At 49.5% G+C, this 25,019-nt stretch overlaps 1 protein-coding gene across 1 annotated transcript in view; it reads right to left on the reverse strand.

The window, feature by feature from the left end:
• PAX8 (paired box 8) overlaps positions 1 to 25,019 on the reverse strand; it is a 61,661-nt gene that overhangs the window by 23,133 nt on the left and 13,509 nt on the right. The window contains exons 3-4 of the mRNA XM_070472741.1: positions 3,989 to 4,154; positions 1,789 to 1,989 (exon numbers count right to left, since the gene is read on the reverse strand). Coding sequence (XP_070328842.1) covers positions 1,789 to 1,989; positions 3,989 to 4,154 — 367 coding nt within the window. The remainder of the gene's footprint in view (positions 1 to 1,788; positions 1,990 to 3,988; positions 4,155 to 25,019) is intronic.

A 25,019-nucleotide genomic window follows, 5' to 3' on the forward strand; every position in this document is an offset into this window, starting at 1 on the left:
GCCCTTATAGCAGAAGGAGACAGGGCTTCTGGCTGCCCCAGCTCCATCCACCTTTTTGAGATCCCACTTGAGTATCTATAGACACCTCAAACTCAGCCCATTGTTCTTTTAGTGGCTAAATTGCATCCAACTCTTTGCAACCCCGTGGACTATAGCCCACCAGGCTCCTCTGTCCATGGGATTTTCCAAGCAAGAATACTACAGTGAGTTGCCATTTCCTCCTCCAGGGGACCTTCCTGACGCAGAGATTGAACTTGAGTCTCCTGCATTGCAGGTGGATTCTTTACCCACTGAGCCATCCAGGAAGTCGCAAACTCAACCTGTCCACACTCAAACCCACGACCTTACTCCTCACGCCTGGTCCTTCCCACTGTTCCCGTTCCACGATTAGCCCACCGGTCACTCAAGGCAGAAGTACAGGTGGGGCTCAATATCTGCCTCCCTCCCTCCTCCATTGAGCCGTCATCAGGTTCAGTAGATTTGACCTCGTAACTCTCTTCAACATTGACCCCTTTCTGTATCTCACTGCCACCACTAAACTCTACCTCCAGGGTCACTCACTGGCCCACTCCTATCTGCTCTTGACCCTTTCTAATCTTTTCTTTCTATTGCAGCCAGACTGGACTTTCTGAAATGCAAGTCAGTCTCATGGCTAACATCTCATGCTAAGGTTCTTGCCACTGCTTATAAGTGAGAGGTACACAGCATTATCACCGGCCTCTGAGGGGCAAACAGCCTTTATTCACATCTCCACCTCAGTCTACCTTGTTCTCTCCCCTTCCCTTTACCTACTGGCTTTCTTTTCAGCTTTTCTTTTCTTTTGGCCATGCTATGAGGCTTGTGGGATCTTAGTTTCCCAACCAGGGATCAAACTCAGGCCCTTAGAAGTGAAAGTGCAGAGTCTTAACCACTGGACTGCCAGGGACTTCCCTCTTTCAACTTCTTGTATAAGATCTTATTAGCCACAGGGCCCTTGCACATGCTATCTCAAGCTCCTTTCACTCCCCCTTTCACCTAGGTAACTCTTATTTGTTATTTCTTACTTGGGACATCTTTTCATAACCTCCCTAAACCAAGCCACCTGACAACAGCTCAATACCCTCATATTTTTCTCCTTAGCTAGACTGAGAACCGCATTTTTACCGTTGTTTGTGTGGACATCAATTAGGACTTGATTAGTGTCTGTTTTCCCACTGGACTATAAGTGCCACACAGACAAGACTTGGGCATCCTCAGGGCGTACACGTGTGCTAAGTCATTTCAGTCGTGTCCAACTCTTTGCAACCTGATGGACTGTATGTTCCTCTGTCCACGGGAGTTCCAAGCAAGAATACTGGAGTGGGTTGCCATTTCCTACTCCAGCCTTAGGGCCTACATATGAGTAAATTATGTGTGAATGAATGAGTGAGTGAATAACTGACTGAGGTGGTGACTGAATGACTGAATGACTAAACAAATGAGTGGATGCTTGAATGAGGTCCAGGTTAGGAGTCTTGTGTCTCATGCAGGAAAGACTTGATCCAAGAAGAAGTTTCTTTTATTGAATGAAAGAGGATGTGCTATGTGGGGAAGAAAACTACAGAGAGTACAGCCCTGGGGAGGGGGATAGGTTGAGGTGGGAGTGGGGATGCTACAGAGGTGTGGTACCTACCCTGGGCCCAGGGCACTTCCAGCCGGACTTTTCAGCATGCAGCCCCCTCCCAGGCTCTGTTCCACTCAAGTCGGGTCTCCATCATGAGTCCCCCAAAGCCCAGGTGCCCCAGTCCCTGGCTGCAGTGTCCCTCTCACCTGTTAATGGAGCTGACACTGGGCACAGTGTCGTTGTCACAGACACCCTCAGCCAGGAGCCGGTCTCGGATCTCCCAGGCGAACATGGTTGGGTTCTGCCGCTTGTAGTCCCCGATCTTCTCCACCACCTTGGGGGTGGCCACCTTAGGCTTTGAGCCCCCTATCACTCCAGGCCTGATGCTGCCAGTCTCGTAGTACCTACTCCAATAGAGAACCCCAAAGAAGTACCCAGTAAGCGGGTTGGGATCTTTGGGCAGCAAATTAGCCAGAGACTCTCGTTCCCCTCTGAGGCTTCTTGGGGAAGGGCCTGAGGGGGTGAACGGTGACCCCCAAGGCTGGTCTCTGACACCATGTTCCTGTCACTGCCTGGTTCCCTTGCATGGGTAGGTTTATGCTGCTGCTGAGCCAGAACACTCTTCAAAAGGCCTCACTCTGGGATGCCTGGTTTCTCTCTTTCCAGTCATCCCTCTGGCCAATCTCCTGCACCTGAACACCTTCAGGAAACACCTTATGCAGCACAAGAGATCTCCCTTCTAAGAAAGGACATTTTGAGTGTGCTCTGTGTGTATAAACAGGCTCAAGGTGGTGGCCATTTGCTCCATCCAGTTTTTCTTGGCTGAAGCATGACTGACTGTTCTTGACCATCCTGTTTCTACCCCTCCTTCCCCAGAAAGCCAGCTGGGGTCAATGGGCCCTCTGCCCTGACTTTCCGGTTTCACCTTTGTTCTCCATAAAACCCCTCCAACCCCCCTCCACCCCACCCCACAGCCCCGGCCACTGGTTTTCCACCAGGTTACATGGTTCAGGTTGAAGCTGGTCCTCATGGACTCTGGAACGCCAGCCTGGCTTGGAGCCCTGGCCATGTCCAGCTCCCTAAGCCAAGCCAGCTCTCTCGGGGTCTCCCCACCCCCCATTTCCCATTCCCCAACCAGCTGCTTAGGCAGATCAGTGACCTATGTCAGGATAGCCTACCTCTCCTCCTTGGGGAAACTCTGGTCTCTTCTGCCATGAAAGAAAACCTGGCTCTTTAATACTCCCTTATGGGTGTCACCATCCACTAGCACTCAGCCCCTCTTGGGGTGCTGCAACCCACCTGAGAAACCCCTCTCCTGACCCCAGGAGACCTGGGGACAACAATTTTCCTTGATGACTTCCACCAGGGAGGCAGGGCTTCCCATGTCCAATTACAGGCCTTGATCTCTTTGAACCAGAAATCCTCCTGAATCTCACTTATGGGTTGGGTAAGGGAGATACTGAACTGACACAAAGCCCAGAAAACCCTGCGCATGGGCACTTCCACTGGAAGTGGTCTTCTAGGCTGGGCTACCCTTTGCTGCTCCTGGTCCCTCCTGAACCTTTAGGTTAATGGTTCTTAACTCTGGCTGCAGAAAATTAGAATCTTAGGGCTTAACACTATACCCAAACTTGGGCTCATTCCCCTAAAGTTCTGCCTTAACTAGTATGGGCTGGGGCTTAAGACATCCATTTCTTTTCTAAATTAAGATGCCCCAGATGACTCTACTGTGCGGCCAGGGTCGTGAACTGCTGCTCCAGAGTTAGCGTTCATAAGCGTCACCTGGTCATCTCATAAAAATCACGGTGTCCAGATCTGGCTCCCAGAGAGAGTGCTGCCATGGACCTGGTCTAAGGCTTAGGATCTGCATTTCATCAAAACACTGCAGTGCTTCTATTGCAAGAGCTCTGAGAGTTACAGTTTGAGAAGCACAAACTCAGACACCCCTCGTGCTGGAGCAAGACCTCAGGAGCCACCTCTGATTGTGTGTCCCATCCTCCTCATTGCTGTTGAGTCGCTCAGTCATGTCTGACTCTGCAACTCCAAGGACTGCAGCATGCCAGGCTTCCCTGTCCTTCACCACCTCTCAGAGTTTGCTCAAACTTATGTCCATCCCTTGGTCTCAGCAGAGGGAAAGCCTTTGGGGAAGATTCTTCTGCCTTAGGAACAAAGAAGCCTGTAGAAAACGGGACGTGAGGCAGAGGAGACCATGGGGGAGGGAGAAAGGAAAGGAAGGAGAAATGGACGAGGGAGGAAGGAAGAGCAGGAAACCACACAGATGAGCAGCAGATGGGCGAGGCCCGGAAGCCCTACCACATCCTGTTCAGGTCCTGGGACCCAGGCCGGACAACGGAGTGGACCTGAGTCCCTGGGAGGGAAGGGGGTGGGGGTGAATTTTGTGCTTACCTGCCAAGGATCTTGCTGACACAGCCATGGCTGACACGGAGCTGGCGGGAGATGTCGCAAGGCCTCACGCCCTGGTGGGCTAGGTCCACGATGCGCTGACGCACCACTTCAGGCAGGGGTCTGCCATTCACAAAGGCCCCTCCCAGCTGGTTCAGCCCTCCGTGGCCTGAAAGACAGTAATCCAGGAGGACTGCTGTCAGGGCCACCAGGCAGAGAATCAGCTGGCATGTGGGCCTTGGCTGTTGAGAGCCCCTAAACATGAGCTCTGTTGGTCACACCCCCTGGGGCTCCTCCTGTACCCCTCTGCTTCCTGCCTCTGAGGGGGGCTAGCTCAGGGTGGCAGGGGCAGGGATGTATGATGCCACAGAGGGGCACATTCCACTCTGGGGACCTTTTGTGTCTGCTCAGTATCCTCTCATGGGCTTCCCAGAGGGCTCAGCAGATAAAGAATCCACCTGCAATGAGGAGACACAGGAGATGCAGGTTCAATCCCTGGATCAGGAAGATCCCTGGAAGAGGAAATGGCAAACCCCTCCAGTATTCTTGCCTGGAGAATTCCATGGACAGAGGAGCCTGGCAGGCTACAGTCCACAGGGTTGCAGAGTCAGACATGACAGAGTACACACACACAGTCTCCTCTCAGACCCTCAGCACCTCACTCCAAATAACAATCCCACCACCTCCCTCTACCCTCTGGAAAGTATCTAAGGAGTTGAGGATTCAGGGTCTGTCTTCCTACTCTGACACTGAACTGTGTGATCTTGGGGAAGTCTCCATGTCCTCTCTGCGTCTCTGTTCATCTCTAAAATGAGGGCATGGGATGAAGAAATCAGTGGTATTTAAGTTTCTCGTTCTCATTCTTCTTTTGAATTATAGAACTAGATTTTTTAAGTACAAAGACAATGAGAAACCCAGACTCAAAAGAATAAAAGCAGAGTTTCTCTGGTTGAGCTAGGACAGAGCAGACCTTGTCCTTGGGCTCCCAGCTTGAGCTCTGTTCAGAGCACTGAGCTGCAGGCAGAGACCTCACTGGCCCATGCTCTGGGGCTTCCAGGACTGATGTGCCAGGCAGTGGGCAGTGGTGCAGAACATGGACACACCGTGATGTGCGCCTGTCTCCTTAGCTGCCTTCCTGACTTGGCCTCTACCCTCCAGCCCCAGCCTTTATTTCATTCTGAGCCCATCTACTATTCTCAATGCATATTTATTGAGTACCTACTACGTGGCAGGCACTGTACCAGGCCCTCCCAATGTTGAGTTGGATAAGGTAGATGTGATTCCTGTACTTGCCCCATGGGGTTCAAGTGAAGAGTCAGTCAGACTAGCTGGTGGCCGCATGGCATGGCCACATCTGGGACACCTGCAGTGGACCTGAGCCAGCAGTGGGACTTGGACATGAAAGGGGTTGTGGGAACCCCTGGAGGGGACCAAGCCCAGGCTCAGGGGGCCAGAGAAAGGTTCCTGCTGTTGGTATTGGTTTAGTTGCTAAGTCGTGTCCGACTCTTACGACCCCATGTACTATAGCCTGCCAGGATCCTCTGACCATGGGACTCTCCAGGGGTTCTTCCTGACCCAGGAATCAAACCCAGTTCTCCTGCATTGCAGGCAGATTCTTTACCGACTGAGCTATGAGGGAAGCCCTAGAAGAGTTCCTGGAGAAGTCTAAACTGAGGCTGAAGATAAAGAGGTGTCAGACTAGAGAAGGAGATGAGGAAGAAAACTGTTCCAGGCAGTGGGAACAGCAAGTGAAAAGGCTTATAGGTAAGAAGGCATCTGTTAGATTTATCAACATATTCAGTTCTCTAAAATCCCTAGATTCCGGGGTGGGGGGCGCGGGGGGGGTGCCGAGCTTAAGGCCTGAGGTCTTCCTTTGGCCAATGAAGAGACCAGGGCTTAGAGAGTCACAGTGAACATTCATGTGACTCATGTGACTCAGCCTGCGTGATGGGGGGTCAAGATCTAACCAGGAACAAATGCTCCTGTTGGGGCTGCTGGGAGAGCCCTGTTCTATGGCCAGAACAGATCCTGGAAACTTGGCCTTGGCCCTACAGTCCCACATTAGAGATGCCATGGTCCCGGCATGATGATTTGGTGATCTGGCTAGGATGGCAGAGCCCCGGGTTGGGAGTCAGGGGGAATAGGCGGACGGGCGAGGAGGAGGAGCCATTGCCAGGCCTCCTGGGTCAGCCCATTAAGGACTATTTACGGCTGAGGGCTGGACGTGCCTCTCCTAGGCACACTGTGCTCATTACCACCCACTGACTTAGCACATTCAGAACTGCCTTGCAATGACCCCTCGGGGGCTCAAGCTGTCTTCAGCAGAGCGGTCAATGTCTGTTTTTTTTTTTAAGAGGCTACAAGTGCCTCTGGCCTGGGCACTGAGTCAGGAGGAAAAGCCCACTAGCCAAACACCTGGCAGGAAGGACGCTACGATCCATCTCCCTAAGTGGAGGCCACTGGGTGACCTTGAGCACTGCTTCCACCTGTCCAGTTCTAGGCAACTTGCCCTGGCCAGTGTGTTTCCACCAGGGCTGGGAAGATATCCCAGGTGCTCAGCAGAGGGGCCTGAGCCCGCTTTGGAGAGGGCTGACTTCTCATTAGCCACAGGCAGTCCTGGAGAGTGGCTCAGCCTTTCCACCCTCACGCCGTTCCTGCTGCTTTTGGCTCTTCTGGGTCCAGACACTGAACACAAGGGGGCACCAGAGAGCCACCCAAAGGGATAAGACCTTGAGCAGCTCATCTTTGTCCCCATTTTCCAGAACTTAAGACTGCCAAGGTGTTCATGCTAGGCCCACTACATCTGAAAGCTAGGGTTCCTACAGGTGGAAGTCTTCACCCCTAGAAAGGCAACTGGTTAAAAAAAAAACAAAGGCTATTTTTTTTTTTTTTTTGGTAGCATGAATTGGGAATTGTGCCTTAAAAAACAAACCTATCCTGTTTCTCCATTGAACCTGTGGGGGGGGGTCACTGTCCTAAATCTTCCTGAAGGACTTGCTGATAGGTATCCTTAGAGACTCAAACTCTCCGGAACCCTCTGCAAGGGTTATTTACTAGATCAGCTGGCATCGGTGTGAAAGGGAAGATGTACTCATACCACGGGCTCCTAAACTGTGAAGTCCCTGGTGACATTTCATTTTATTGACTTCTGAGTTCTTTATATTACCTAGCCAAGGGTGTTGGACTAGATTCCTGTGTTGACTCTGCCTATTTTAATTTCTTTTTTCAGTAGTTTCTTTTATTCTGTAAACTTGCTTAAATTCTTTTAAAAAATTCTTTAAATTTCCTTCTGAAGAGTAGTTTCTTTTCCCCCCAAGGCTTATTATTATTAATTTGTTTATCCTCCATGTATATAGTATTTTACCATGTAGTCATTTTTTTTAAATAGTAGGTCCTTGTTTGTTACCTATTTTATTTATTTATTTTTTTGGCCACGCCGCATGGTACATGGAATCTTAGCTCCCCAGCCAGGAATCAAACCCACACCCCCTTCACTGGGAGCACAGAGTCTTAGCCACTGGCATACCAGAGAAGTCCCTGGTTTTCTATTTTAAATATAGCAATGTGTACGTGTCAATCCTAAACTCCCAATCTATTCCTACCCCCTTTCCCCTCTTGGTAACCATAAGTTTATTCTCTAAGTCTGTGAATCTGTATTTGCTTTGTAAATAAGTTATTTGTATCAATTCTTTAGGTTGTGAATATAAGCAATATCATATGATATTGTCTTTCTCGCCATATATTTTTTATACATTTTTAAGGGTTACGCTCCATTTACTGCCTGTTTTAATTTTATGAGTTGAGAAAGTTGGGGGTTTTTTCAAGCATATTGTTTCTATCCACTTATTAAGAGCTAAACAAAACATCCTGCAGTGTCTGATGCTGACCTCAGGTGATGGCTGATAAAGAAAATTTCAGAGAAAAACTTAACTGCATGTAGACCCCCCACCTCAGCCCTATCTTCTTAGAATAATGGTTTTTATTGTTTGTATATTACAGTTTTCATCTCTTTTGATCTCATCACATATATGCCAAGTGGGTGTATGCTTAGTCTTGAAGTCCTATCTGACTCTTTGTGACCCCATGGACTGTAACCCACCAGACTCCTCTGTCCATGGAATTCTCCAGGCAAGAATACTAGAGTGGGTTGCCGTTTCCTCCTCCAGGCAATCTTCCCGACCCAGGGATGGAAACTGCGTCCCCTATGTCTCCTGCATTGGCAGGTGAATTCTTTACCCACTGAGCCACCCGGGAAGCCCATATATACCAAGTACTGAGTATATATCAGAGCACTGGGAAAGTCACCTTGAACAAGACAGGAAAGCTGGCCCTTGAGGAATATACAATCTTTGGAGAAATGCAGTCAGATAAATTGAACTCCCCTGGTGGCTCAGACGATAAAGAATCTGCCTGCAGTGCAGGAGACCTGAGTTCAATCCCTGGGTAGGGAAGATCCCCTAGAGAAGGGAATGGCTAGCCACTCCGGTACTCTTGCCTGGAGAATCCCATGGACAGAGGAGCCTGCTGGCTACAGTCCATGGGGTGGTAAAGAGTCGGACACAACTGAGCGACTAACACACACACAATCAGATAAACTGGGAATCATCATGTTAAGAGAGAGGTTTTTAGGAAGAGGTAAGTCAGATGCCAGAGCCCATAAGTGGTCAGAGGGAAGCTGTAGGGCATAATGACTAGGAGGTAACCAGGAGAAGAAGCTTTCACAGGAAGAAAACCCACACACAAGGCTTTGGTGCTCTCAAGACATGGAAAGACATTTACTGTGGCTGTTGGAGAGGCAGGGTAGAGGGTGTGGAAAGAGCGTGCTGGCTGCAGATGGAGATGGGCCCTATGGTTTGAGGTTTGGAGCCGAGTCCTGGTCACCCAAAGTCTTTTGTCCCTCCTGTGTCCGGTGTGGAGGAGTGGACGCCTTTGGGCGAGTCACCACCAGACTAGCAGCCTAGAGGTGGGCGCATCCTTCCTTCCTGCCCCAGGGCTACCCACCATGCTGACCACCTGTCCATGTGGCTGTGGACCAGGTGGGCTCTCAGGCCGGAAGCCAGGAATGAGTAGGAGCCCCTAGTTGGGCACGGGTGGGAGGTGGGGAAGGTGTGACCCAGGAAGAGGTTTGAGGCTTCCTGAACAAAGGCCCTTTGTTGGTCTGGAGGTCGTGGGGGTGGAGGAAGAAGATAAGACGGCTTGGCTGGACATAAGTGGGTTCTGATTGTGAGATCCTCAGACAAAGGGATGCCAACTTGCCTGGGGACAGAGAGCTCTGAGCCTATAGTGAGGGGTCAGAGTTCTACAAAGTTCTGGGGAAGCCTGCTGTCCAGAAATGTATATTTTGGAAAAGTGATCATTTGGAGAGATCTGAGGACTTTCTTTTGTCATTCTTCACTCCTTAACAGGGCTCTGAGGAGTCAGGATGGTAGGAGGAAAAGAGAAGGGGCTTCCCAGGTGGTGCTAGTGGTAAAGATACCACCTGCCAGTGCAGGAGACACAAGGGACATGGGTTCCATCCCTGGGTCAGGAAGATCCCCTGGAGGAGGAAATGGCAACCCACTTCAATATTCTTGCCTGAAAAATTCCATGGACAGAGGAACCTGTCAGGTTACAGCCCATGGGGTTGCAAAGAGTCAGACATGACTGAGCACACATGCACAAGGACAAGAGAAAAGTCATTGCCCCAAATTCCTGTTACATGCACGGATACTCAGACCCTTGAGATGTAGGATAATTTCCCTGTGCCTCACAATCTTTTTTCAATTTTGATTTAATTTTTCTTGGCCATGCCACATGCACAGAATGTGGGTTCTTAGTTCCCAGACCAGGGATTGAACCCATGCCACTGGAGTGGAAGCATAGAGTTTTAACCACTGGACTGCCAGAGAAGTCCCTGGGCCCCATAGCCCAAGTCTTAGTCACAACACTGGTTGCATTGGACAATACTTGATCTGCTTAGATTCTTTTATGAGCTCTCAAGGGCAGGAATCCTGTCTTTGTCTACCTAGCACCTGTTACAAAAGTTTAATTAACAGTTTGGTAAATACATGTGGTAGAAAAATGCTTTACAAATGTGAGGGGGGCTGTTGCGATGGTTGGTGAGTGGATTCCCCACTGCGAGACCCCCAAGTCCCATGGCTGGGTACTTTTCCCCCTTTATGTTCCAATTTCTCACATTGCTGCCTAGCCCAAAAGCAAGAATGATTCAATGTATTGTGCTGTGAAAATTTCCACTTGACTATCTGGAGATTTTTGTTTCAGCCTAAAAGAACTGTCAAGATGAGCATCTGAGCCTTGGAAGGACTACAGTGGAGGATGCAATGGATGCTTTCGGGTGTCCTATAAATCTCCTTGTACCCGCTTGGGCTCCCCAAGGCACGGGTCCCCAACCTCTAGGATCTAATGAGTGATGACCTGAGGTGGAGTTGATGTGACAATAATAGAAATAAAGTGCACAATAAATGTAATGCACTTGAATCATCCCGAAACCATCCCCCTACCCTCCACTCGGTAGTTTAATTGTCTTCCAGGAAGCAGGTCCCTGGGGCCAGAAAGGTTGGGGACCACTGCCTCAAGCGTGGTGGCCGTGCTAGAGCTACCCAGTCTCTAACCATCTCAGCCCCATGATGTTGTCTCCCCAGCACACTCACCTGCAGGCCTGTGATTTCCTGCTGTAACCTTGCAGCTGTTCCCTTAGGCTCCATGCCTTTCTGACATAGAAAGGAATAAAGACCAGGACCTCTGCCTCAAATCACTGCCAAGGAAGATGCTCCAGGGCCATGGAGACCTACTGTTCCAACCTCTTGTCCTACCTTCCACCCTAAGTCTACATGCTGAGTCCCTCCAGTATCTATGAGGTTTAGGTTACCTGGGCACGTTAGGCCTTTGGACTACAACACAGGGGCTGGTACGCTGAGAAGCAGCGGTGTGCATCTGGTTTTAACCCGGACTTGCTGTGCAACCTTGGTCTCTGTGCCTTGCACTCCTTCTCCCAAGGGTGACCAGAGAAGAGAAACAGTAGGTCGGTGAGACTGCCACTTGTTCCTCTCATCCGTCTCACTGCTTCCTTCCACCTGTGCCGCAACTCTGTCCATCAGCCTCCTATGTCTTTGTCTTTTATATTAGTGGTGCATTCTTAGTCGTTCAGTGGTGTCTGACTCTTTGCAACCCCATGGACTGTAACCCGCCAGATTCTTCTGTCCATGGGGATTCTCCAGGCAAGAATTCTGGAATGGGTTGCCATGCCCTCCTCCAGGGGATCTTCCCAGCCCAGGGATCGAACCCAGGTCTCCCGCATTACAGGCAGATTCTTTACTGTCTGAGCCACCAAGGGAGGCCAAGGAAGAAGTAACTAACTTTTATTACGTCTCCTTTTTTTTTTACCAGGCCCATCCCCTGGACCTCCAAACAACTAAATTCATCTATGCTGCCTCCCCAGCGTCTGCTTACAGAACAAAACCAGACCTCCCCTTGACTAGGAAACCTCTCTTTCTTATTGATGTCAACCAGATTTCTCAACAAGTGGTCATACTTGGCTGTTCCTTTGTCCTTCCCTTCATCCCTTGCTATTCAGGGATCACCTCGCGATATGCCTTATGCTTAGCAGGTGCTCAAATGCTAGGAAGTTGGTGGATGGCAGGTGCTGAGTTCTCCCTCTTAAAGAGGCTTCCATGACAAGGCTTGGTGCTTGGTCCCAGTTCCTTGTGTTTCTCTTTAATGGGGTCTCTTCCCTGTTTTGTTCTATGCTATCTACTTTTTTTCAGGCTTCATTCAGGTCTCAGTGCTGCCTCACTCTACACCGTCATCCTTGGTGATCCCACGCTCTCTCCTTGTTTTATCTTCTAACCCTGTACTGATGGGATCTGGGCATCCAGCTATCTTTAGTCCAGATCTCTCCCCCATTAAAAAAAATAATTTTATTTATTTATTTTCAACCACACTGGGTCTTTGTTGTGCTGTGTGGGCTTTTCTTTAGTCACAGGGGGCAGGGGCTACTCTCTGGTTGCTGTGCGAGGACTCATTGCCTTGGCTTCTCTTGTTGCAGAGCATGGACTCTTGGGTGTGTGGGCTTCTGTGGTTGTGGCTTCCAGACTCTAGAGCGCAGGCTCAGTAGTTGTGGCTCACAGACTTAGTTGCTCCATGGCATGTGGGATCTTCCCAGATCAGAGATCGAACCCGTGTCTCCTGCATTGGCAGGCAGATTCTTTACCACTGAGCCACCAGGGAAGTCCTTCCTCCATGTTTATATTCGGCTTGCTATCAGAAATTTCTGGGTGACAGAGGCACCTCCTCTAAGACTGTCTGGGTTGGTCACGATACCATCCGCCATGCAAGCATAAAACCTGACCTTCAGCTTCATCAGAGGCCACCCCCTATCACACTCTCCGCACTACATGCTCAGAGACCTTGTGTGTGACCTTGGAGTTCATTGTGTCCTCCTGTCTTGGGGCCTTTGCACAGGATATTCCCTCTGCCTGGCTTCTTCTTCTTCTTCTTTTTTAAAAATATGTATTTATTTATTTGGCTGTGTCTGATCTTAGTTGCATCATGCAGGGTCTTTTATTGAGGTGCGTGGACTCTCTAGTTGTGGCTCAAAGGCTCCAGAGTGGTAGGCTCAGTAGTTATGTCCATGGGCTTTCTTGCTATGATGCATGTGGGATCTTAGTTCCTTGACCAGGGATCAAACCCATGCCCCCTGCATTGCAAGGCGGTTTCTTAACTACTGGACCACAACGGAAGCCCCTGCCTGGCTTGTTTGTCTCTGAAACCCTAATCTCTAATGTAATGCTTGATGCACAGTAGGTACCCAATAAGTGCTGGTTGAGTCCATTGTTGGAAGGAAGGAAAGAGAGAGGAAAGAAGGGAGGGAGGGAAGAGAGGGAGGGAGGGAAGGAGGGAGGCAGGAAAGAAAGCAGGCCCAAAGCAAGCTGAGTGAAGCCCACACATTCTTTGCTTTCAGCAGAATTCCGTCTCTTTCAATGACACATATGCTTAGACATGAGTTGTTTTAAACAGGAGGCCCAGACATCATGACACAGGAAAAGAGAGGTCTGCCTTCCTTCTGCAGGAACCATGGGATGAATGCAAGGGCCTTTCAGTTGGCTTTTACATCCAACCTTCAAGGTCATCATTAAGGTGTGACACTTGTCAGGCTTACACCTTTGCGGGGAGCACAATGGCTCACATGCACCCTTATCAGTTGGGCAGAAAAATTCTGTGAGATGAATATTCCTGTCACCAGTTTACACCAATAAGAAGACTGTCACCAACTCAAAACTTTGGGTTCCAAATTGGGGAGCCTTTTCTTCCTACCCCTGGCCATAGAGGGCTATGGAGAATGATGAGGGGTTTACAGTGCTGGTGGGGAGATTTCTATGTGCACCGAAGGAAAGAGCCACAAGAGCTGGCTCCAGCTAGGGAGGACCACAGTTTGATAGCAAAAACCTCCTCTCCTGGGAACTGGGACATCCCTGACTCAGAGACCCACTTGATAAGTTTGTGACTCAGGGCTGTGGGGTGATGTTACCCCTGATATCTGTCCATAAAAAGGAAACTGGTTCCCCAGACCTCACAGCCAAGGAGTTCAGCACTGTGTTTTGGGTTCAAGGCCAAGGACATGACCAAGCCAGTCCTGGGATCCTATTTCCTCTGACCTCCTCTGGCATTAAGTAGAGCATCAGTCAGGATCTGATCAGAAAACACAAACCTGTTTCTAGGTATTTCAGCAGAGGTGCTTGAATAGAGGGACCTGTTTATCTAGGTGGTTGGAGGCTGTAAGAGCAGAGAGGAGCACTGGGGTAACCCTGAGACAGTAACTGTGGGAAGACACCCCCATTCCTAGGACCAGGGAACAAATGGAAGAGGTTGGACTTATCAGAACCTTGACACTTGGAGGATGGGCCAAGGGGGCTGGGCTCGGACCTCCAAGGTGATGGTAACTCTTGGCTACCGCTCATCCGAGGGGCACAGGAGGCTGGATTCCTGGAGAGTTTGTCTCTGGATCACCTGCTGCTGGTGAGGCAATGCTGACAAGAACCACGTGCAATAAGAGCAAAGCCCTGTCTCATCCTTCAGCTTTTTAGCCCTTCTGCATGGCACACTTATCAGTCCTTCATAGAAGCCCAAACTATAAGCAATTTGCAAATCTGTCCTCTTGCCCTGATGAGTGGGGTGAGGGTCATTTATTCGTTTATTTTCATCCACTGAATCTGTATAGGGTAGAGGTTAGAAGAGCAGGCTCAGGAGACAGACTGCCTGCATACAGAGCTCTGCTCCCCCTCTGATTTTGGCATGAGCCTCACCTTTCTCTGCCTCTCTTCCTAGGTGTGTTGTGTGATCTACATAGTGTTGTATGCTATACACGCTGCGTGTATAGCACTCAAAAACATTCTCCATGATCATCTGACCATCACTGCTTCCAGGCCAGGCATGGCTCCAGGCTCCAGGGATGTACGGGATTAAGACAGGTGGATCTTCACCCTCTTGGAGGTTATAATTTTATGGGAATAGTTTTAATTTAATTAACTCATTTCTCTGCAAGTGACAAATCTCTCACACCCCATCTACCCCATCTTCCTGCCTGGATCAGTTTCTGCTTTTCCTCCTTCAAAATCCTGAGTGATGAGCAAAAGGTGAGGTTCTAGATTTCCCTGAGGGACAGGAAGTTATCCCCGCTCCTCTTTCCCCTCTTGGGTTCCCTGGCTGGGTGGTCAGTCACTGATTTATGGGCTTATTCTTGTTGATTCCTTCTCCTAGCCTGTTGGCCACCATCCCTCCTATGGGGCCTTCATGCACTTTAATGAAGCCCAAGAAGCCCCCAGGTTGTAAGGTCATGAGGACCAGCTCCCAGCACCCTACACTCTGATGTTTTAGCAGATCTGAGGGTCTCCCAGAGCCCTTGGAATAAGAGGTAAGAGGTCTGGCTTCCTCAGATGCTCTTGCCTTAGATCAGCCCAGAGGTGGGAGGGTGTAGCCCTGTTTTTTCATCTCCAGCAGGGAGAGAGGACTGGCAGGGGTGGAGGGAGGGAGACAGAGGGTGGATAAAGAGGATTCCCCTGTATTGGTCTCTAACTGGGAAAAAACTAAGCTTGGCTGGTATTTTACTGAGATTTTCTTAGAAGAAGAAGAAAGAGGGGAAGGAGAAAGGGAGGATAGGCTACTTTCAGTATTCACCACCCTCCCCCTAGAGTCAAACCTAGACAAACCTAGAGTGTATTAAAAAGCAGAGACACCACTTTGCCAACAAAGGTCCGTATAGTCAAAGCTATAATTTTTCCAGTAGTCATGTATGTACCTGAGAGTTGGACCATAATGAAGGCTGAGTGCCAAAGAATTGATGCTTTTGAACTGTGGTGCTGGAGAAGACTCTTGAGATTCCTTAGACAGCAAGCAGATTCAACCAGTCAATCCTAAAGGAAATCAACCCTGAATACCCACTGGAAGGACTGATGCTGAAGCTGAAGCTCCAATACTTTGGCCACTGATGTGAAGAGCCGACTCATTGGAAAAGACCGTCATGCTGGGAAAGATTGAGGGCAGGAGGAGAAGGGGATGAAATGGTTGGATGGCATTATTGACTACATGGACAGGAGTTTGAGCAACCTCTGGGAGATAGTGAAGGACAAGGAAGCCTGGCGTGCTTCAGTCCACGGGGTCGCAAAAAGTCAGACACAACTGAGCAGAACAACACAGACTGAATAACAACCCCCCCCAGAGTCAGTGCTTAGGAAGAAGACTGACAGCCAGCGGGGTGGGAGGGGTTCACTCTGGAGCTAGCCTGAGCTCTCTATCTGCATCTTCTCACCCAGTTCTCATAACAGCACATGATCTCCATTTTACAGATGAAGAGATGCGAGCAGAGACTGTCTGTAACTTGCCCAAGGGTGCATCATTACCAAAGGGCAGAACTGAGACTCCAGCTGAGGGCTCCCAGGTGCTCCCGGCACTGCCCCTGGCAGTGTGTGGCCATTCCAGATGGACAGTCAGATCTTTCTCTGCAGGCAAATGTGTCTTCACATCACCTGCCAAGCATGGGTGCATGGCAAAGCCCACTTCAGAAGCCTCTCCAGGTTTTCATGCTGTTGAGGTTGAATTTTTCCTTTCTTACAAGTTTTCTTTAGCCAGAGAATGAACCAAATTCCATTATATTTCCCCCTTCTTCCACATTGGTTTGTCCTCCTCCATGTCTTGATTGTCATCTGCCTCCAGTCCCTTTCTGCCCCAAGTCCTTCCTATGCAGGTTTTTATTCCTCTGTCCTCAGTCTTCTCCCACTGTCTTGCTAGTTTTTCTTTCCATCCCTTGCCCTGCTCCTCTCAGCCCCTTCCCTGCCCCAGTCCCCTCCACTCCTGTCCAAGATGACAGACTCCTCCCCTGCACCTCTCCCCCAACTCATTCATCCCCAGTTTTCCCTTCTCTCTACCTTGCCCCTTCCCCTCACTCTTCTGGCTGATCCCCCCTCCCTGAGCTGTCTTGTCTTTATTGCCTGCATGACTGCTCTGGTTCTCTAGCCCATCTTCCCCTCAAAGGCATTCGCAGCTCGGCTGTTATTCTTGTATTAGCATTGAACCCATTAAAGCTAATTTGTTTGCCCTAATCTCCATTTATTTTTCCCTAGTTGATATTAGATTTCCCTTTCTATTGCTCCAGCATGATTTTCTCTTTGTCTTCCTAATGGTCTACCCACCCCCCCCCCACTTCTATTAATCTGGTTGGCTTCACTGTGTGGTTTCAAGGCCTTTCTCTGCCTCCCCCAGCCCTGAGATTAACCCTGTCACCTCCCTCCCAGAAAGGGACCCAAGGCTTGGATTTCCAGGGATGGAGCTCCTGTAAATGTCAGTCGACATCTTGTTATCATTTAGTTGCTAAGTCATGTCTGCCTCTTTTGAGACACATATGGACTATAGCCTGATAGACTCTTCTGTCTATGGGATTTCCCAGGTAAGATACTGGTGTGGGTTGCCATTTGCTGTTCCAGGGGATCTTCCCCACTCAGGGATCGAACCCAGATCTCCTGCATCACAGGTGGATTCTTTACCCCTGAGCCACCAGGCAAGCCCCCTAGATGACCTCTAAGCTCCCTCAAAAAAGTATTTGATGAGAGTTCCTGCCTTGTCCTGAAGCCTGTCTAGAAAGCTCAAGAATGCGGGGTCTGGAGAACTGGAGGCAAGTGGAATGTAACAGGCTGTTCTGAGCCCTGAAAGATCACCCAGCCCAAGGGTTTCCTGGCCATCTTCCCCCTTGGGGCTGCCTCAAATTTTCTGGAAGCCTCTGCAAGCTTCTCAGATCCCATAGATTGTTGTTGGTGGTGTTCAGTCTCTCAATTGTGTCCTACTCCCTGCGACCCCCACAGATTACAGCACACCAGGATTCCCTGTTCCTTCACTATCTCCTGGAGTTTGCTCAAACTCATGTCCACTGAGTCGATGATGCTAGGAAGCCAAACAGCACTGGGCCACTTTCTCCCTGTGATTAATATTGGGCATTGTCTCTCCCCCATCCTTGTTTCCCAAGCTGGAGACACATCCCTTCCCTTTCATAAAGAGCGGAAGCTTCCTCTCTGTGGATGTGGCTTTGGGGTGGCTAAAACATACCCTGCACCCTGACCATCATGTTACTGAGGACAGAGACCTGCCTGGACCACCTCTCAGAAGCCTTCCCTATCGTCTACCCTCTTCCCCTCTGATTGCCCTGGTCCACAGCCCTCCATCTGAGTCTCATTATTGGTCTTTCTTGGGGCCAGTGCTCTGCCTGACCCCTGGACACCTAGCTCCTGGAGGACAGGTATAGTGTCCTATCTGACCATCTAAGCTTGCATCACAGGAATAAGACTGGTGCTTTCCACCCTGGTTGCCTGCCTGAGTACCTGGGATATTCAGAAACTTTCCACCCCCCCGCCCCCTGCTCCCCATCAGTTCAACCAGAATCTCTTGGCAAAATGTCCGTATTTTTAAAAAAAGTTCATCTGGCAATTGCCCAGAGTTTATGTCCACTCAGTAGACGGTCAATAAATATTTATTGAAAGTATGAATTTATGGATTAAACACAAACTTCCGGTGAGAGGCTGCAAATGGAACTTGCCGGTGCTCGCTGGTGGTTGCCTAGAGCTCATTGTCAGCTCCTTCCTTCCCACTGAGCCTCTTAGATGCCTCCAGATTCCTGGACTCGCACACCTGGGGCTGCAGTGGGAAGGACCAGGGCCTCTGCATTTCGGAGAGTGGGCACATGCGAGACAGGCATGTCAGCACTCACTGATCCCACCCTTAGGAGCCCAGCATTTGTACCAGTCACTGTGCTGTGCCCTCAACTCCCCCTGGGGTCAGAGGCTTACGGATATTAATGCTGTTTTTCTTTAAGTGGTTCTATATTAAAGCAATTTTCAGTTCATTAGATTTCAATTCAACGAAAGCCTACTCTATGCCTAATAATAGTCCAGGCTGTGTGTATGTGGGGAGATGGTTTTGGAGTAGAAGACACAGTTCTTGCCCTTGAGGAACTTACAAATTCATCATCCCTGATACCCAAAAGAACCTTAGAGTTTTAAAATCTATTCACAAGCACTGTCTCCTTCAACTCTTTTTATAACCCTGTGGAAAACCTGTGGTGGGGTGTATGTGTACATTTCTGTGTGAGTGTGTGTGTGTGTGAGTGTGTCTGTTTGTGTCCCTACGTGTTTATCTGAATGTGTGTGTCCCTCAGTTTGTATGAATGTGTGTGTGTGGCTGTGTTCTTGTGTGTGTGTATATGAGTGTGTGTGGGTGTGTCTGTGTCCCTGTGTGTATATATGTGTATGTGTGTGTGGCTATTCATGTCTGCGTGTACATGGCCGTTTGTGTTCCTGTGTGTTTATCTGAGTGTGTGTGTCCCTCGGTTTGTATGAATGTGTGTGTGTCTATTCTTGCCCTTGTGTGCATGTGTATGCATGTGTGTGTGTGAGTATGTGTCCCTCTGTGTATATATGTGTGTGTGACTGTTCATGCCCGTATATGTGTGGCTGTCTGTGTTCCTGTGTGTATGTATAAGTGTGTGAGTGTATGTCTGTGTCCCTATGTGCGTGTGTGTGTCTGTGTCCCTGTGTGTGTGGATGAGTCTGTGTGGGTGTGGTTGTTTGTGTCCCTCTGTGTGTATGAGCCTGTGTCTATGTGTGTGGCTGTTAGTGTCCCTGTGTGTGTGGTGTGTGCACGTGACTGTTTGTGTCCCTATGTATATATGTAAGTGTGTGGGATTGTGTCTGTGTCCCTATGTGTGTGTGTGTGTGTGTCACTTGGTTGTTGGCAGCAGGAGAGGTCTTGGCTGCCCTGAGGAGTCAAACAGGCAGGAACAAATGAAGAACAATGGCTCGTGTGAGTCTGACACATTGAGCAAAATCTGTGACAAAACTGCGTATCTGTGGCTTCCACACCTGTCAACAGCTGGTTCCCCAGAATCAGAAGCTGCAGCAAAGTGGATTACACACGCTACAAGACTGCCTGAGGAGACAGGAAGGTGCAGGGGACAGACTCAGCCTGCAGGTTGTGGTTTCAGAGCGGAAACTGGAGGGGTGCTGAGAACTAGGAGACCAGGGTCGCGCTGGCTCTGGGAGCCTCTTGTCTGCACTTCGGTTTCTTCACCTGGCTTGAAAGGCACAGATCATCTCTATTGTCCTTTTAGTCCTGACATCCACAACTGCAAGACTGCCCTCAGGCCTGAGAATAGAAGCCAGGAACTATTAATACTAGAGGGGGTGCAGAGAGAGCTCTGTGGAGGGACTTTGGGCAAGTTCTCCATGGGGGAACCTCCCGTAGGTGGCCCTGAGGCCACCTGTGGAAAGATTAAGGGAGAGGCACACAGTGGGCCCTCAGGCTGCTCATGGCCTGAATGATGGCAGACAAAGATGTTCTGCTGACCAACGACGGAGGGGGACATGTGTGAGTGCCAGGCTGTGGGCCACATCTGAGAGGGTCCCCAGCCAGGATGGGGAGGTCACCTGCCTGATGCCACAGACTCACTTCATGGCAGAGCCCAGACAGGACTCATGTTTTCTGAACCATGTTCCCATTCATTCCACAGCCCAGGGGGCCCTGTGGGATTTCAGGGGCCATCTCAACCATCTCAGCTGGGGCCATCTTGGCCGACAGTGAAGGAAGATGGCAGTGCAGATGATGGACAATGTATTCTGAGCCCAGGCACACCCTGGAAGAGTCCTGGTCCTTTTCCCAGTTTGCTTGTCATTTTATTTTCTTCTGTGGGGAAACAGAGTCTTGAAGTTCTTATCCATGGGTTTTGAGTTTGGGAAGCAGAGTCCCTTCCTCCATGGGATTACGGGGCTGTGAGCAACAAGAAATCCCCTCAAGAATAGGTGTCACTTCTCCTTCCTTCTTTTGTTAGTGTTATATTTGTTTTTTTATTCACTTTGGCTGTGCTGGGTCTTCACTGCTACATGCAGGCTTTCTTTGGTTGTGGTGAGTTGGGGCTACTTTCAAGTTGGGGTGCACGGGCTTCTCATTGCAATGGTTTCTCTGGTTATGGAGCACAGGCTCTCGGGCGTGAAGGCTCAGTTCTTGTGACATACCAGCCTAGTTGCCCCTTGGAATGTGGAATCTTCCCGGACCAGGGGTTGAACCTGTGTCCTCTGCATTGGCAAGCAGATTCTCAACCACCGGATCACCAGAGAAGTCCACTTCTCTCTCAGTCGGTCCCAAACCAGGGCTTCTACAGCTGGCATCACTCAAACCCAAAGAAGCTAAAGTGGGGACTGAGCTAGACCTACCACCAACACTCAGACTGTTACACATTGAACTGTGCTCCGCCCAAACTCACACGTGGATGTCCTAAGCCCCAGCATTTCAGAATGTGACCTTATACAGAAATAGGGTCTCTGTAGATGATCAAGTTAAGGTGAAGTCATCAGGGTGAGCACTAATTCATTGTGGCCACATCCTTTCAAAAGAGGAAATTTGGACACAGAGAGAGAGAGACGTGGGGAGAATGCCATGAGACGATCGGAGTGATGCCGTTGCAAGCCAAGGAACACCAATCATGGCCAGCACATCATCAGACACTAGAGGACCAACACAGAACAGATTCTCCCTCTCAGCCCTCAGATGAACCCAATCCTGCCAACATCTTGACCTGAGACCTCCAGCCTCCAGAGCCATGAGACCATACAAGTCTGTTGTGAAGTCCTAGTTTGTGGTATTTTGTTACAGCAGCTCCAGCAAACACACACACAGATCAACAAGGTTCTAGCTCTGAACAGACACAGTAGGCTTGGGGAAGCACCCTTGTAGTTGAGGATACCACCTTGGATAGTTAAGGAGGTGGCGCTAGTGGTAAAGAACTCACTTGTCAATGCAGGAGACATAAGAGATGCGGGTTCAATCCGTGGCTCAGGAAGACCCCCTGGAGGAGGGCATGGATACCTTCTCCAGTATTCTGGCCTGGAGAATCCCATGGATAGAGGAACCTGGCAGGCTACAGTCCATGGGATTTCCAAGAGTCGACACAACTGAAGAGACTGAGCACACATAGTTAAGAGCAAAACTGAGACCACACTTGAGTCTGGCCCACTCCTGTCCATACCCAGATGGGAGATCTCCCAATAGAGGAGGTGCCAGTCACAAAGAAGGACTGTGTCTCTTCAGAAGGCTGGCATGGGAGACTCCACATGGGATTGACTTCCAGCTGGGACTTGTGGTGGGCTGACTCCAGATCAGTGGTTCCCCGGTGCTGATCTACAGTGGCAACATGGGAAGCCAGTGAAGGAGGTAGATTCCAGGGCACCACATTGGGTAACAGAGCCCCAGGAGCCTCTGATGCTAGTCTAGAGACCACACCTGAGAAATATTTGTAGAAAGCAAGTTTTCAAAATGGTTCTTTCATTTAGCAAATATTTATTAAGCATATAGCATATATCTTGCTTGTTTAGTCACTAAGTCATGTCCAACTCCTTTGGGATCCCATGGGTTGTAGCCTGCCAGGCTCCTTTGTTCACTGAATTTTTCAGGCAAGAATGAATAGTGGAGTGGGTGGCCATTTTGTCCTTCAGGGGATCTTCCCAACTCAGGGATCAAACCCATGTCGACTACATTGGCAGGCGGATTCTTTATCACTGAGCCACCTAGGAAGCCCCCACCTCAGTCCCATAGTGGCCATTTACTATAAAGAAAAATAGGACAGTAATTACAGTAATATCATGTTAAAAGATCAAGTATATTTCAGATTGGGAAAACTTCATTTAAAACTTCAGATGAACAAGTTAGGTCAACTAGGAAGACAACGAAGCATGTTATGAGAGAATTATGTGAAAACTACCATCATGAAGTTATATAGAACCCTTATACCTTATAGGATTTTAGGGAAATGCTGGGGATACAGAGACAACTAAAAGAGTTCTTAGTATAGCTCAGAGGCAGGTGAAGTGGGCAGGTGAAGATGGTCACTAAATGTGAGGGTATCAGAGAGGGAGAGTCTGGTTTAAGGAAGTCTTGTTGTTGAGTTGCCAAGTCATGTCTGAATCTTTTGAGACCCTATGGACTGTAGCCCACCAGGCTACTCTGTCCACAGGATTTTCCAGACAAGAATACTGGAGTAGGTTGCCATTTCCTCCTTCTCCAGGGGATCTTCCTGACCCAGGGATTGAACCTGCGTTCCTGTGTTGCAGGCTGATCCTTTACCACTGAACCACCTGGGAAGCCCAAGGAAGTCTTGGGTTGGCCAAAAAGCTTGTTTGGGTTTTTCTGTAACATGGAAAAAACCAAGCAAGCTTTCTGGCCAACCCCAAAGAACTCGAACAGGGCATTGTGAAGGGGACTAAGAGGGTGGGGACAAAGTTCCAGGTAGCTGCCACTGACTGGGCAAAGGCACATTGGTGGCAATGTACATGGTGTATTTTGGAAACAAAGGCTAGTTGGCTGGAACATGAGTTTGCATACGGAAATAGTGGGAAATAGGGTCAGAGGGGTGAGATCAAAGCTTCTCGGGTTGTTCACCAGCGGTTTGCCCACAAATGCCTGTTAATGACTGGATGCAAAGGAAGAGTTAGCAGGACTCGAAGATGAATTTGAAAAATCACCAGACTCAGATTCACTGTAACAGGACTGGAAAAGGAGGGAAACCAGAACATTTTGATAATGTGAATCATCTAGTGATCAGAGACCATTGCCAAGCTGTTCCACTTAATAAAAACACCACAAAGCCCAAAGAAGACAGAGTAAGTGGGTATGTGGCTCTAACAAGAGAACTAAAAGGAATTTGGAAATCAGCAACAAGAGAAATGTGAAGTCCAGCTGGCGGAGGATGGCAATTTCCATGCACAGCAAGTGAAAAGCTCCCCACCCCCGATGCATATTGAGTACATTTGACTCAGGCTTGATGATGGCAGGGTTAGAGTGAACTCCTTCATCTGGCCCCTCTGGTCCAAGCCCCACACAGTCTGTCTGAACCCACCTGTCTTGCCACTGCTGTCTGCTATGGGTAGGGCTGACCCTGAGTCCTGGAACCTGCCCACACTCCTAGGACATCACATCTCTGCTCCCACTGGTCCCTCCTGAGTCCCTGATGGATTTCTGCCCTGACTCAGGACAGGCTCCCACCCGCCACCCACCCACAGCCCAGCATGCCACCACCTCCTACTAGCTCAGCATTTTGTGCCCTTCTGGACTGAAACCCTCACTCTCTCTCCATGCTGTGGCTAAAAGTCCAGTTTGCTTTCCTCTCTAGAATGTCAGCATGAATGCAGAAGCATGGTTCTTGAGCTCTGCAATCCCATAGCTAAACTCCAAGCCTGCCATACTAAAGGATTCAGTGGATGTTTACTTACTGAGCTGAATATTAGAGTAATGATGCTCTCTGAGACAGTAGTGAGAACTCTAGGCTTCTGTGGCTGGGGATGTATGTTTGGGGAGAGCACGTCATAAGAATTGGGAGTAACCAAGCATGACTAGTGGGGGTGAGGTGAGACACATGTGCCAGGCACTGCCAGGCAGGTACAGGTTTGCCGGGGAGTCAGAGTCAGAGGTGAAGGGACTACAGATGCACCCTTAGAAGCTACAATAAAACCTGGAGTGATGCAGGCACAGCATCCACAGGGAAACCCACTTAGAAGTGAAAGAGGCCAGGAGGAGTGGAGACAGGTGCATCATAGGAGTAGAGGGCAGGGAACAGAAGCATCTCTGGAGGGTGGACAGAGTGGTCTGTGCATCTGAAAGGAAGAAAAACATATCATGATTTCTATGGTTGGTGTTATGGGCTGCATGTTTGTGTCCATCCAAATTCATATATTGATGACCTAACCCCTAATATGATAATATTTGGAGGTGGAGGCTTCTGGAAGATGATTAAGGTCAGATGAAGTTGTGAGGGTAGGCAGCTCATTATGGGATTAGTGCCCTTGTAAGAGGAGGAAGTGGAGAAGGCAATGGCACCCCACTCCAGTACTCTTGCTTAGAAAATCCCATGGACGGAGGAGCCTGGTAGGCTGCAGTCCACGGGGTCGCTAAGAGTCAGCACGACTGAGCGACTTCCCTTTCACTTTTCACTTTCATGCATTGGAGAAGGAAATGGCAACCCACTCCAGTGTTCCTGCCTGGAGAATCCCAGGGACGGAGGAGCCTGGTGGGCTTCTGTCTATGGGGTCGCACAGAGTCAGACGCGACTGAAGTGACTTAGCAGCAGCAGCAAAAGGAGGAAGAGACACCAGAGCTCTCTCTCTTCAGTCTCCTGCACTGAGGAAAACTTGTACAAAGACACAGCAAGAAGGCAGCCATCTGCAAACTGGGAGGAGCGCCCTCATTGGAACCTGACCATGCTGGCACTTCCCCCTAGACTTCCAGCCTCTAGAGCTTGAGAAATAGGTGTCTGTTGTTTAAGCCACATAGTCTGTGGCATTTTGACATCAAAGCCCAGGCTTACTAAGACAGGTGACTGGGATGGGAAGGTCAGAGGTGACAGGATCTTCAGAGAAAATCTTGAGCAGAGGTGACACGGCTCTAGGTGTGTGTGAGCAGAGCTGAGAATGAAACAAAGGAGCAACTGCTCAAGGTGTGATGGGCGAACGGA

The sequence above is a fragment of the Odocoileus virginianus genome, chromosome 2 (genome assembly GCF_023699985.2).
Source record: "Odocoileus virginianus isolate 20LAN1187 ecotype Illinois chromosome 2, Ovbor_1.2, whole genome shotgun sequence".
Taxonomy (NCBI): Eukaryota; Metazoa; Chordata; class Mammalia; order Artiodactyla; family Cervidae; genus Odocoileus; species Odocoileus virginianus.